Below are 14,153 nucleotides of genomic sequence, written 5' to 3' on the forward strand. Positions count from 1 at the left end.
CGTGTCGGAGGGGGGAAATATTGTATGAATGGGCGGGGCTGTGCGGCGGCTCTATGGTCATGGTGGGCGTGCCGGTGGGAGGGGCCATGGACGCACGGAGTTACAGGAGCTGGCTGGGGGTGACCGGATCTGTATGAAATTGCCGAGCCCGGCGGACGGAGAGCCCAGTGCGGAGAGCCGTGCGGCCGGGAGGACAGCGGGGACAGGAGACAGCGATCACTGGGCAGGCCAGGCAGGCGGCTGCCATGACGTCCCGCAGGTGAGCACCGTGCATGGACTGAGCCTGTAATAGGAGCCGGAGTGTTGTGTGTGCGGATGTGCAGTGCTCTTCTCTAGGGCTTCATTCATAGCAGGCAGCCTCCAGCCCCATACAAGTCTATGACACCCCTATACATGTTTGACACCCCCATACAAGTCTATGACACCCCCATACAAGTCTATGACACCCCGATGCACGTCTATGACACCCCGATGCAAGTCTATGACACCCCCATACAAGTCTATGACGCCCCCATACAAGTCTATGACACCCCCATACAAAGTCTAACAGTGTCAAACTCCATATAGTTCTTCCATACCGCCGTAATACCTATGTTGTATATAGGTATGATCACTATATATGTATATAGGGACGTCATCGGTTTGTAGACCTGACGTTGTAAGGGCTGACGCCTAAATAACCAATGAGAATCGGAACGTCAGATGAACGTCTAGACTTTTTGTTACTGACTTTACTGGATGGCAGTGACCCCTGACCTGCCCATCCGCAAGACTACGACTCTCAACGACAGGTGTCAAGACGTTTGTCGCCAACTTGACTGTATGGCATGGATGCCCCCACCTGTAGCTCTCCGGCAGTTCATGATGGGAGTTGTAGTTTTTCAACATATAAGAAGACATCGGTCTTTGTATTGATTACTGTATTGAGAAATTTTTCTTGCTCCAGTTAGGTATCTGTGTTTAAGTTCCTATTGTAGGAGATCATGGACTGAGTAGCCGGCTCTTCTCCAGTCTCCTCCATTGGTACTAGCTCTTCTATCTTACATCTGACACTTCTTTACACGTCTCCATCACTTTCCCTCCATCGTTGTGTTGCATCATTGCCACCAGTCTGCCGTCTCTTCCATGTCGCCTGTCTCTCGCTCCTATCTGTGAGACGTCTTGCGTTTTTCCAGGCTTCCTTATCTTTGTTCCCGTCCCTTCTGTCTCCTCTTTTCTATCACTAGGCACTTGTGGCATCTTCCATAACTTTGCTTTTAAACGTTGAATAACTTCTGGAAACTCATAGTAGTTGTAAAAGAAAAAAAAAAAAAAGAAAAAACATTTTTGCCCTTGGTTCACATAAATAATCTGTTCCGTTATTGGAACAGAAGTAGAAAAAAAAAATGGAGCTGGTGTAAACTTTGCACGTTGGACACAGTAAGAGCCGGATTGGACAAAGAAATGCTGTGCGATTCTAGTCTTATAATAAGGTGTCACTGTCACTTTAAGGGTATAAACCCACACACCGTATACGCAGCGTATTTAGTGCTGCGATACGCAGCAGATACGCAGCAAATACGCAGCAGATAAGATCTAAATAACTGAACACAGCATCAAATCTGCTGCAGATCTGCTGCGTATACGGTGTGTGGGTTTGTACCCTTAAAAACTTTTGATTGGTTGAGGTTTGGGTGCTTACTATAACGAGGTGGGAGAAGCACCTGGGTAAAAGCTTCTCTCCTTGGTTCACTTGTTGCTACAGGAGACGGATTCTATGGAAAGTCTATGGAGCCTGTCTTGTGTAGCAATGAGCGATAGAGTGAGAGAAGTGTTCTATCTATCTATATCTATCATTGCCGAGAGTCCGGGTTCGTACGAACCCGAACCTTGGCAGGTTCGGACCATCCCTTGCCAGTATACCCCCCTCCTGACCATAGAAGTCACTCCAGGCATGATGGGAATTGTAGTTTTGCAACAGCTGGAGGGCCGGAGGTTCCCCATCTCTGGCCTTAAGAGAGACACGGAGAGAAGTGCTTATCCGAAGGCTTCTCTTAGTTTGTTCTGGAGAATATTGAGGGTCTCTGCATCCAGACTCTACTGATCAAAGCATTTCACATGTCTATATGACACTTTCCTGAATGACAGCGCCACTTTAAGGTGGTCGTCTTGCAATGAGAAGAAAAAAAAAAAGCTTTGTTTACCATAGAATAGAAATTCTTTACTTTAAAGGTGAATTCTTGTTGTTCTGCATCTGTTTGACATCTCTGAACATGGCCTTTTTTTATATAGTAGATGAATAGTGCACCCCTGGCCAAATGATTATAAAAACACTTTACATCTGATGTGTTCTCACATGGAAGGAACGCACACGCACATCTACATTATAGGAACAGCATAGAGACCAGGAGACTGCCCCTGTTATATATTGATAGTATACATAAGAAGGCTATTTTCTGGGCTGTAGATTCCAATGTAAAGATTTTTTAAAGGGTATCCTCATCTCAGCTAACACAGAAATAATTCTCCTGATATGTGTTTTCTCCTCTCCCCCCATAATGTTTGACAGCTCGTTGTGTAGGTTACTCTAAAAGCAATGGTCTGACTAGTGTGTGTGTGTGTGTGTGTATGTATATATAGCTATAATGCTATAATGTAGGGTGTGATATAGATATATATATATATATATATATATATATATATATATATATATATATATATATATATATATATATATATATATTATATATATATATATTTTTTTTTTTTATATTTATATATTTTTCATGCAAACCATTGCTTTTAGAGCAGAGCTGTGGTCAGTAAGCCAGATCCTACTAATGTAACTAATGAGATAGGGATACTACTTAAAAAAAAAAAAAAATCCAATCGGGCCAAGCTTTGAGGTAGTAATACAGACACAGGGATGCGCTCATGCCCACACCCTATGTAGAGACCTAAGGTATCAGGTGGGTGCAGTTCCCAATTGCAGATGCATTGCAGTCTGGGAAATGTGACATGTGACAAACTGGAGCTGCACAGCTTGCGGCATATGCCAGTGAGATTGGGTCCTGCAACTAATTGTTAGGATATGTTCACACATGGCAGATTTGTTGCAGGATCTTCTGTGACTTTCCCATTCATCTTGGGGGGGGGGGGGGGATATTTACAGACATCATGCATATTCTGTTGGCACATTCATGTTCAAGTTCATGGTAAAAAAAAAAATCAGTGTTAATATATAAAGCAAATTAACTTTTAAACTTCTGGACGCCCCCTTTAAATCCAGAGACTGAAAGACCAAATACTTTGTGGTTGATGGTTTTCCCCAGTAGTATTCTGTCTCTGGCTGGACTTTGAGCTGATACATTGTAGCAAAGGGAGAGGTCTGTTCTGCTGATATGGAGAGCAAAGAATTGGATACATTGGATACACACTTGGTTAGGTGTTACATTGATACATCTCCCAGTCAGCTGGTGGATTTCTTTGTCGTCTAGTTTTTATGACTTTTGGGAATGCCGGGGGAACATTCAGCTGTGTGGTGCCCGGGCTTTTTCATTGTGCGTAAGCGTGGTCTGTAAAGTTGGTTAGATCTGCAGACGTGAGTGCAAAATCCCCGTCTGTCCGTGGCTGAATATTCTTCAGATAGTTGGAAGTGTGTAAGCTCATGCCAGGGTAAATATTTGGCAGCTGTGCTGCAACTTGGAAATCTAATTGCAGAGCTAAGCTGGTCTTGGCTGCGGAGCGGAGACAAGGAAATGCCCTGTGTCTGTTTGGGGTGTTTAGTGATCTTGAACCAGTTGTTCTTAAAGGGCTTCTAAGTCTGCAAGGCTTTTATTATATAGGATGTTTTCTGACTTGAGAGGTAGAATTTTTATATACACCTATATGTATACAGGCATTGTATAGCTACAGGAATGGGTGGGGAATGTTTTATACCTACCTGCTGGTTGTTATCCTTTATCTTGGTTGGTAGGTTCACTGTTGTTTCAACAGTTCGTGAGAGTCAGGGCTGTGTTCCTACAGTCTGCCAGTATGGTGAGATTTATCTGACAGGTTTTTTTAAGCCAAAGCCAGGAATGGGTTTTAAAAGAGGAGAAATCTCAGTCTTTCCTTTATTACCTGTTTATAGTCTGTTCCTGGCTTTGGCTTCAAAAATCTCTCTCTGTAAAGGCACCCTAATGCTGGGTTAACACTGAACGATAATTCGCCCGATTGTACAATTAACGATTTTGAAGTAACAATTTTTTTTTTTTTATAACGATCAGCATTTAGAGGGAGCGATACATCGTACGGAAAAATCGCTTTGCGATCGCTTAAGCCTATCTCGCACATGGGTTAAATTGGTGAACGACTGTTTACACGGAACGATCTGCGAGTTTTTTGCGAACGACCAACGACGATTTGAGAACATGTTCAAAGATGAAAATGATCGATTTCTCGCTCGTCGCTTGATCGTTCGCTGCGTTTACACTTATGATTATCGTTGAATTCGATCGCTATCGTGCAAATTGGCACGATAATGGTTCTGTGTAAACACAGCATTGGTTTACCTACATTCACATTGCACCTGAAATATAAATCCAGGCTCCTTCTTTTTGTGAATACCAGCAATTCTATTAGTAAATGTACACAGTGCTGCCTCCTGAATGTAATCCTCTCTCCCTACCACTTGTCATTGTCATCATAAGTAGTTCAAGGGGTTATCCAGCGCTACAAAAACATGGCCACTTTCTTTCAGAGACAGCACCACTTTTGTCTCCAGCTTGGGAGGGGTTTTGCTGCTCAGTTCTGTTGAAGTGAATGGAGGTTAATTGCAAACCGCACCTGAACTGGAGACGAGACGTGTTGTCTCTGAAAGAAAGTGGCCATGTTTTTGTAGCACTGGATAACCCCTTTCAGTGCTTAGTGTAACCCCCCCCCCCACACACACACACACACACACTTGCTGCTGTCGCTTTCCTTTACATAGCACCTTTCAGAGCCAGTGCATCAGTAACCCCTTTTCCCTCTATAGTACTGTATTGCAAATCATCCCCCAGCACAGTGCACGGTTTTCTGAACACTTTCCACTAGCTCATGGCCTAGCAGTAAGGAGTAGGCCCTATGCTCCCAATAGCCAGACAACTAAGGGGCGGGAAGACCAGATATGAGTACTGCTTGGAAACAACCCTGGTCTGGTCTTGCCCTGGAAAAGGAAAGTATGAGAAATAGTTGTTGAGGACTTTCAGGGGCTCAGTAATGGCAGTGAGTGAATCACCTTGCCACCACTCTAATGGGTTAATCCAACAACACCGTGCAAGAAAACATTCTGAAACACCATGTACATGGTACCTCCCATAGACTACAGCGGGTAGAACCTTACACACTTATTTACACCACTGCATGTAGTGTCTCCCTGGATATGCCCTCTGTTTGCCTTTTCTTGTTGAATGGGGGCTAAAGGAAGAGTCTGGGTCCTGTTGACCATGGGTCTCCAAACTGCGGCCCTCCAGCTGTTGCAATACTACATTTCCCTTCATGCCTGGACAGCCAAATCAAAAGCTTTAGCTGTTTGGGCATGATGGAAATTGTGGTTTTGCAACAGCTGGAGGGCCGCAGTTTGGAGACCCATGCTGTAGACAGTCGATTTCACAGTGATATAATATAGATGGGATTTTGTGTCTGTATTGTTGCTGCACGTCCCAGCTTGGCTGGCTGATGGTCCGCAGGGTCATCAAACCTGTGGGTTGGGCCAGTACTTGTGTCCATATTCCTTAAAGGGGTTATCCAGCAAAAATCTTTTTCTTTCAAATCAACTGGTGTTAGAAAGTTATATAGAATTGTAATTTACTTCTATTAAAAATTCTCAAGTATGCCCATACTTATCTGCCGCTGTATGTCCTGCGGGAAATGTTATTTTATTTTCAGTCTGACACAGTGCTCTCTGCTGCCATCTCTGGCCGAGACAGGAACTCTGTCTCGGTTTTCAATGAATCCCCATAGAAAACCTCTCCTGCTCTGGACAGTTCTTGTCTCGGCCAGAGATGTCAGCAGAGAGCGCTGTGTCAGACTCAAAATAAAACAACACTTCCTGCAGGACATACAGCAGCTAATAAGTATGGGAAGACTTGAGATGTTTTAATAGAAGTAAATTACAAATCTATATAACTTTCTGACACCAGTTGATTTGAAAGAAATAAAATGGACAACCTCTTTAATGTGAAAACTGCCTTAAAGAGTTTGTCCAATGATGCGGTTCCACCATTCTTCCCATCTATAGCAATTGTCTCGTGTTGTCTGACGTTTTGGACATTTCAAGGGCTCCTGCCATGCTGGAATGATAGACGACTGGCAGGAAGTATAATGTGGACGGGAATGTCTGCCTTCCTGTTGTCTCCCTTATCTTTAGTGTTCAGATTGTGGAGAACTTCACGTCTATAATGGCCCCTAACACTTCATGGGGTTTCCACCCTACGTTATTTGCTGACATATCATGTAGACTTGTAGAAGTACACTGGGACCTCCATTGTGTGACCGTACTAGGACTAGCAGACTACATTCAGTATCCCAAAGGCTATGGCTATACCATGGACAAGCCAAAGTTTTAATAATTTATTAAAGGTATTCTGATGTGTTCAGAGACCATAAGCGTGATGTGAACCGGGCTTACTAAGAACTCCACCAGTGTTGGCAACAGTCTTGCTATAACTTAAAGGAGAATTTTGAATAACCTGTAAGGGTGGGTTCACACTACGGAACCCGAGCTGAGAATTTCCGACGGATTCCATAGCTCGTACCCGTTCACGGCCACGCGTCTTTCCGCTGGCTCCATAGACTCCATACTATGGGCGGCCTGATTCCGCTATCCACCAAAAGAATTGACATGTCAATTCTTTGGGCAGAATACGCCTGTGCATAGAATGGTGTCTATGGCACGGGTGGAGAGGCGTATGGCTGTCAACAGGTACAAGCCACCTTGTGAACCCACCCTCAGTGTAGACCAGGGATCAGGAACCTCCAGCCCTACAGCTATTGCAAAACTACAGTTCCCATCATGCCAAAGAATCTGTCCAGATGGGGAGCCTATGTCTGACCATAGGCTCCCCATCCCTGGTGTAGATGGACTGTGCAAAACCGCGACTCCCATGGTTGTCCAATGACTGTTAGGGCATGATGGGAGTTGAACTTTTGGAACAGCTGGAAAGCCGCAGGATGGGGAGCGCTGGTGTATAGTGAATACACACATGGAAGGCAGTGGTTTTTAGTCTCTTGAGAACCATTATTGCAGTATACGGGTCAGCGTGAGTGCACGGGAAGAGTGGAGCTGTCAATCTGCTGCCGCCATCCTCATATAGATCACTCGCCTGTCACTTTCCCATCCTGCACACACTTACAGGATGAAAGCAGAGAGTAGGCCTGCATGGATATGCTTTATCCCTCAGATATATATATATATATATATATATATATATATATATACCACTCCATATCTATATACCATGCCGATCAGAGCTTTTTAACTAATTTCTTTGCTTTTCACTGGTCACTTCCACACTTTTCTGTAGATTTTTTTTTTTTTTTTTAAATGTTCACCCATGTTTCTTCTGCTGTGGATTTTCCTCAGTAAATGCGTCACATGCGACCTTCCAGTAATGGAAATTCGTATTTGACTTACAACTTTTTAAATGTATTTCATATGTATTATATCTTTTCGATTTGTGTTTCGGAGTTATACTGATTCACGTTCCCTGATGAAAATGTCAAAATTCTACTAAATGAGATAATAAGCTCCTGTCTGTTGTGATCCGTCATGTTGGATTTTACAGCAATATCATTATCTGATCCCTATTAAAAGCCTCACTCATTTAACCCTTCCTATCTGGTAGAATGATTTCTCAGCGCTGAATTTTTTCCCCCCTTGGATGAGAAGTCCTATATTTAGCTAATGCTCCATCTTATGGCTGTGTCACAGATTCGAGTTTTCCAGTATATACTGTATAGATAATATGATCTGTTATGTAGTGGGGAGACTTTATAGTCTATCCCAATGGCATTGTTGGCACCTTGGGTCCAGCACCAGATATTGCCACATTTAATCGAACCTGGTTATCTTCTTAATCTACATAGACTTCTGGTTTATCCTGTTACAAGGTCCTATATGTGTTGTTTTTTAACTTTATCTAGTCTTTTGGCTATTATTTGTCTCTTATGGATGTAGGCATGTGTGAACAGTATCTTGTAGGGGTTGACTTTGGATCTGTTAAAGTGGCTGTACTACCAGACCCAGGCTGAAGCACTGGAGGCGGGCCGACCCACCCTTAGGGCCCTATTCCACCGGACGATTATCGTTTGCATAATCATTAACGATTAACAATCTCAAACGACCGCTATTGCGAAAGACCGGAAACCGTTCACTCATTTCCATGGAATGATAATCGTTACTTATGATCAGAATTGAGATCGTTTTTCTTCGCTATTTATTCGCTATTGCGTTCGTATCTATTGCGAACGACCGAACGATGTCTTATTCAATGCGAACGATTTGCGAATGAGCAACAATAAAAATAGGTCCAGGTCTTATAAAGCGATCAACGATTTCTCGTTCGGTCGTTAATCGTTAACTGCATTTTAACCGAACGATTTAACGATAATCTGAACGATAATCGTCTGGTGGAATAGGGTCTTTAGTAAGAAGAAACTCCAGCCCCTCCATGACGTGACTCTATTAGAATCAATGGAACCCTATTATAGAGGGACTAGGGCTTCCTCCCACTAAGGGTGGGTCGGCCCGCCTCCAGTGCTTCTGTCTCGGCCTGGTGGTACAGTCACTTTAAGTTATCTACTTCCTTCTCTCCCTAATGCTTCTATATAGGCAGGTAGATAACTGCCTGGTACAGCCCTTGTAAAATGGTTGACCCAACAGTGTATATCACCGATTCGCAGGGCAGCTCATAAGTATCTCTGGATATCCGAGTGCTGGGACCCCCACCCATCACAAGATTAAGAAGTCGTAGATAAGAATGTATGCCGCCACTTAGTTCAGTCTCTATGTGACCGCAGAGTAGATCGGTCAGCTATTTTTTTCAGTCCTATAAAGATCAGAATGGAGGAGCAGCGTCCGTACTTGACCATCACTCCGTTCAATGTCTTGTTTTCACACTGTCTGGTATCACAGCTTGGTTGCATTGAAGTGAACGAATCAGACTTATAATACCACACACAAGCTGGCAGAAAGCAGCTGTTTTTACTAATCCAGTGTAAGTTTCTATTAGGAAAAAAGCTGCAGTACTTGATACAACCTGTGGACTAAAATGGTGCTGTAGAAATGATATATCTTATTATTATTTATTATAATAATTATTATTTTTAATTATTATTTTTAATTATTATTATTATTATTATTTATTTATTATTATTCCAGTGAGAAAAAAAAGGGGAACTCCGAGTAAGAAAAACTTGTTTTCTATTAAAAGTACATTAAGAATTTACATTATATAGACACATCTATATATTACCATATCTGTTCGGTTCTGCCACACTGGTACCTGATAGAAATCCAGGAAGTAAAGTAAAATGGGGCCTGTGCCAATTCACATTGTCTCCTGCTCCCACTGCTTTCCCACCTTAGGAGAAAAATCTTCCATGCCTCTGTCTCACATTGTGTGTGTTTGCTGAGCACAGGCTGATGATGCAGACAGGGGGCAGGGCGTGATCTCACAGGAGGCTTGGCTGGATCCCCCAATCCCCTGAGTGATTCACCATCTCTGAACGGCTAGAAGCAGCTGCTACCCTAATTTTACTGATTGTGATGGGTGGAGGACTGTAATAAGCTGAGGGAAAGCATTGCATTCTGGGTACTGCTCGACCAGGACGGACAGAAACACAATACAGAACAACCCCCCCCCCCCCCAAACGAATTTTTGGTAGTTTCAAAACTGGGATAGACAGGTAAGTAATTCTATATGCTTCTGCAGTAGTTTCATTTTTATTAACCTCTGCCTGGAGTTCCCCTTTGTGGTAATAAATTCACACCAGTTGTCATATCTGGTCACATCACCAACTTCTTTTTTTTAATGTTACAGATTTGCAGCTGTTACAGTTGCCACTACCCTACGAAAACTGGGTATGGCTTTTGATGTGGTTTTGCCTCTTGTAAGATGTAAAGGTGTAAGCTGATCTATTACGTCAAGTCTCATATATATATATATATATATATATATATATATATATATATATAATATATTTTTTTTTTTTTTAAGCTGAGACTGTGCTTTCACATTGGTAGATCCTTTCCATCTCTCAGTCTTTCACATTGCTGGTAACTAAAGGAAAACTGCCCACTAACATATTATTTTTTTTTATACTTTTTAAATATCTGCAGTTGACCCTGTATATCCTTTATCCCATCTGTTGTCATAGAATCTGTTCCTATGTTAATTGCCAGAGGTGCTGCCCTTTCCCATTGGGCCTGTGGCAAGCAGACTGCAGCTACTACTACTCCTATTCTCTCCTCTACTTGGGTACCTTCTCTAAGGTCCATTTATACCAGTCCTATAACTTTCATATGTTGTTTTTATCCATTACATAGTAGATTCTACAACAGGAGGCAAGTACGGTATACATCACATAAGAAATGCCAAATCATGAAATCTAGTATTGTTCCAGAACTGTGAAGATACTAAACTTAGAAATCTCTGTGGCTTTTATCTTTTTCTGAGTAAATCTCTAGATTTGTTTGTACTGGCGGGGCGCTAGACTTATTGGTTTCCTTGTGCACTCAGCTTCTTTTTTTTTTTTTTTTTTTGTGGCTGTGCCGAGATGACTATAGGAGTGTGTGGTTCATGAAGCCGGTGTATACCGACTGCAGCGCAACGGATTCACAATGATTAACGGACACCATGGTCAGAACCGTGCGTGCTATGGCTGGAGCTATTCAGGTCTCACACATGACTTCATAGACATTGGACACTTAAGTTGATTCCATCAGAATCAAAGTAAGAGCGTTTTGGTTTAAGAGCCCAAAGTTTTTCAAAATTGTGACTTAGTTCGAGAGCATTGCTTTGGTTTAAGAGCTCCCTGTACTGGGTGGGGGAGGGGCATGGTCTGCATAGCTGGGTCTACAGCCCTGTACTCTGACCCAGGAAGTCTCCCTCACCTTCCAAATCATAGCAGATTCACTTCAGACTGGGGCTTACATCAGGGGACAGGACTGTGGAGGTAATCTCTCCATAGCTGTAAACCCTCTCTCCCCGGACAGAGTGCTGCATGTATGTGCCCACATCTGCCCTGCTCATTCCTCCATGCTTCCTGCAGTCTGTCAGTCCTTGTGTTTCCCATCCTCTCCATTACTGTACAGTAACTTATAATATCACATATTCTGCTGTTTCTGAATGTTTGATCTGTTTTACGTGATTTTCAGAATAATCATTATTTTTGGGATGTGGAACCAATTGTCTTTTATCAGTAATTTCTTATGGAAAAATTTGTTTTGGTTCAAGAGTGGATTTGGATTACAAGCGCCGTCCTGGAACGAATAATGCTCTTTAATACAAGGCTCCACTATGTGTGTGTGTGTGTGTATATATGTATGAGTATTCCTATCTCATTAAGTACATTAGTAGGATCTAGGGTTACTGACCACAGCTCTGCTCCAAAAGCAGTGGTGTTTATGATAATATATATATATATTATTTATATTATGTGTGTTTTACAGTTCTCCTATACATTTTCAGTTTATGCTGTCGTTCGTTAGGAACTTTTATTGCTTAATGTCATTTCAAAAACTTTTGAAGACTTCAGAAAAGTTTTGCTAAGTGGGGACCTAGGTGCTGACCCCTACATCGATTGCTAGAACTGTTCTTCCTGTCATTAAAGACAGCTCCATAGAAAATAGATGAGCCCATATTCAGCATGCGAGGAGATGACGGAAAGAAATTGCACTCAGCAGAGCACAACTTTCCATTAATTCTAACAAGTGATAGGAGTCTCGGTATCTGGTCAACTTTTCAAGTGTGAAATTTTTTTTCTAAATGTTACATCTTAAAGGGAACCTGTCACTCGGCATTACGGCGCAGAGCCCGCCCAACCCCCCGGCGGAGCCCCGGATACTTACCCTTTCCTTCAAGTCCCACTCCTGGACCCGGTCCAGGGACGGAGATATGGCTGCAGAGATCAGTCCGATGCCCATAGAGAATAATTGCTCCAGTCATTCTCTATGAGCATCGGGCTCATCTCTAGTAATTTGCATACAGCGCACGCTCCCCTTCCGGCGCAGATATCTCCGTCCAGGGACCGGGTCCAGGAGCAGGACTTGCAGGAAAGGGTAAGGATTGTGGGCTCCACCGGGGGGGGGGGGGGGGTCAGGCGGGCTCTGCGCTATAATGCCGGGTGACAAGTTCCCTTTAAAGGCAAAGAAAAGCCCTTTAATATCACAGCTATCCTTTTCTAGGCTTACAGTATAGTAGGAAGGGAATAAAGAATATAGATCGCACTATATTTTGTAGGCCGCAGTCAGTCACTAACATGCCACTTTACACTGTTCGTATATGATGTTGGAAAATTCGTTACCAATGGTTGTAAGTAGCTGCTATGTGGCCCCAGTTGTATACATAGCACGACTATAGAAAAACCTGTTTATTGCATTAAATTCGGATGTTGAAATGTTGTGGTTTTGCATCGCTATGATGTAATATGACACAACTGTCTATTCTTGCTGTGTAATTGGAGCGAGTTCTTTTACTGTTTGATGTATGGACATCCTGTAGTTTGTCTTGGGGTCCAGTGAAACACCCTATTTTAATTGGGAAAATCATGACCCCCGCCCCCATGCAGTGCCATTTCTCTCCATGAGAATTAAACTATACAGTAATGATACCTTTTAGGTAGAAAGTGTCATATATACTATTGGGTCTCAATTAACACTTTTTCCTCTACCTAATTCTAAAAAGTTATTAGTTGTGCCGTACTGTTTAAAATCACCAAAGGCTATCCGCCTATTCTCTTGCAAAGTATAAATTCTTATGTCCGCTGGCCAGCGGTACTAACTTGTCTTAACCTCCATAAGGCTGGGTTCACACTACGTTTTACCGTTTTGATCAGTGTTGTGTTTTTTTTTGTTTTTTTTAAATAATGGAAGTCAATGGAAAAACAGATCAAAACGGATGCACACACTTGCATCCATTTTTTCTTTCCAAAAAACGGATTGCAAAAACGTAGTGCAAACCCAGCCTTGCCAACATCCAGCTATATTGGCTATAGACAGATGTTCTGAATTAAGAACACAAGCGTTTTTCTCCCACTCGAGGTTTCGCCACAGCACTGGCTTCGTCTCCATTTGCTCTTGACAGTCTTTCCATGAGCTCCCACATACTCTCCATTACGCGGGTCATTCAGTCTTTCCAGTCTTTGCCATTCACCTATAAGGAAAAAGAGATGGACCAGCTATTTGTAGGAAGCCTTCCACAGCAGACAAACTGTACATTATCGGCTTATTGTCACATTTATTGGAAACATTTAAAAAGCTTTCAGCTCTCAAGCCTGTATCTCACAGGAAATTGCACATTATGAACATTATAGCTTGTCCTGATGCATTAGTATATGTGTTTGAGTTTGGAAATGTCAGCTTCTTCCATATCTTGAAGGGTTACCTGCCCCAAATTTCTAGAACCACTTGGACTCCTGCTAGTCCTCAGAATGGAGGTCGGGAGGTTGTTGTCTGCCATATCAATGGTGTTGCGATGCACATGCATGAATAACACTCCATTCATTATGTATTTGGCTTCTTATCATTGCCAAGCTCTTGAAAATTGTTCACGAAAATCGATCACATTACATTCGACTGACTACTGAATTTTCTATATTCACTATAAACATTCGTATTGAGTTAAAGTGGTATTCTGAGCAGAACTTCTCTAAATAAACAGCCTCCGCCCCATATCGTCATCTCCAGAATGGGTATTTGGTTCCACTGCACTCAATGGATAATGAATGGGCACACATGAGTTATCAAAACAAAGAAATTTGGGCCCTGTTCTCTAGATTCCAGCAGTTGGACCCCAAGTGATCTGACACATATATTCCCTATCGGCAGTTCTTTTGAATCAGAATAAGCCATTTAAAATGTGACGTACTTGTATTCTGAGGACGGTGGATACGGATGTACTTATTGCCAACTTACTCTTGGGATTGTAGAC

General features: G+C 42.6%; 1 protein-coding gene across 2 annotated transcripts in view; it reads left to right on the forward strand.

Moving 5' to 3' along the window:
- The first annotated feature begins 87 nt into the window (after positions 1-87).
- LOC138770164 (tyrosine-protein phosphatase non-receptor type 11-like) overlaps positions 88-14,153 on the forward strand; it is a 96,712-nt gene continuing 82,646 nt past the window's right edge. For both annotated transcript variants that reach the window (XM_069949137.1, XM_069949138.1), the window contains exon 1: positions 88-259. In XM_069949137.1, coding sequence (XP_069805238.1) covers positions 246-259 — 14 coding nt within the window. In that variant the 5' untranslated portion in view covers positions 88-245. The remainder of the gene's footprint in view (positions 260-14,153) is intronic.

The sequence above is a fragment of the Dendropsophus ebraccatus genome, chromosome 12, assembly GCF_027789765.1.
Source record: "Dendropsophus ebraccatus isolate aDenEbr1 chromosome 12, aDenEbr1.pat, whole genome shotgun sequence".
In the NCBI taxonomy this organism is placed as follows: Eukaryota; Metazoa; Chordata; class Amphibia; order Anura; family Hylidae; genus Dendropsophus; species Dendropsophus ebraccatus.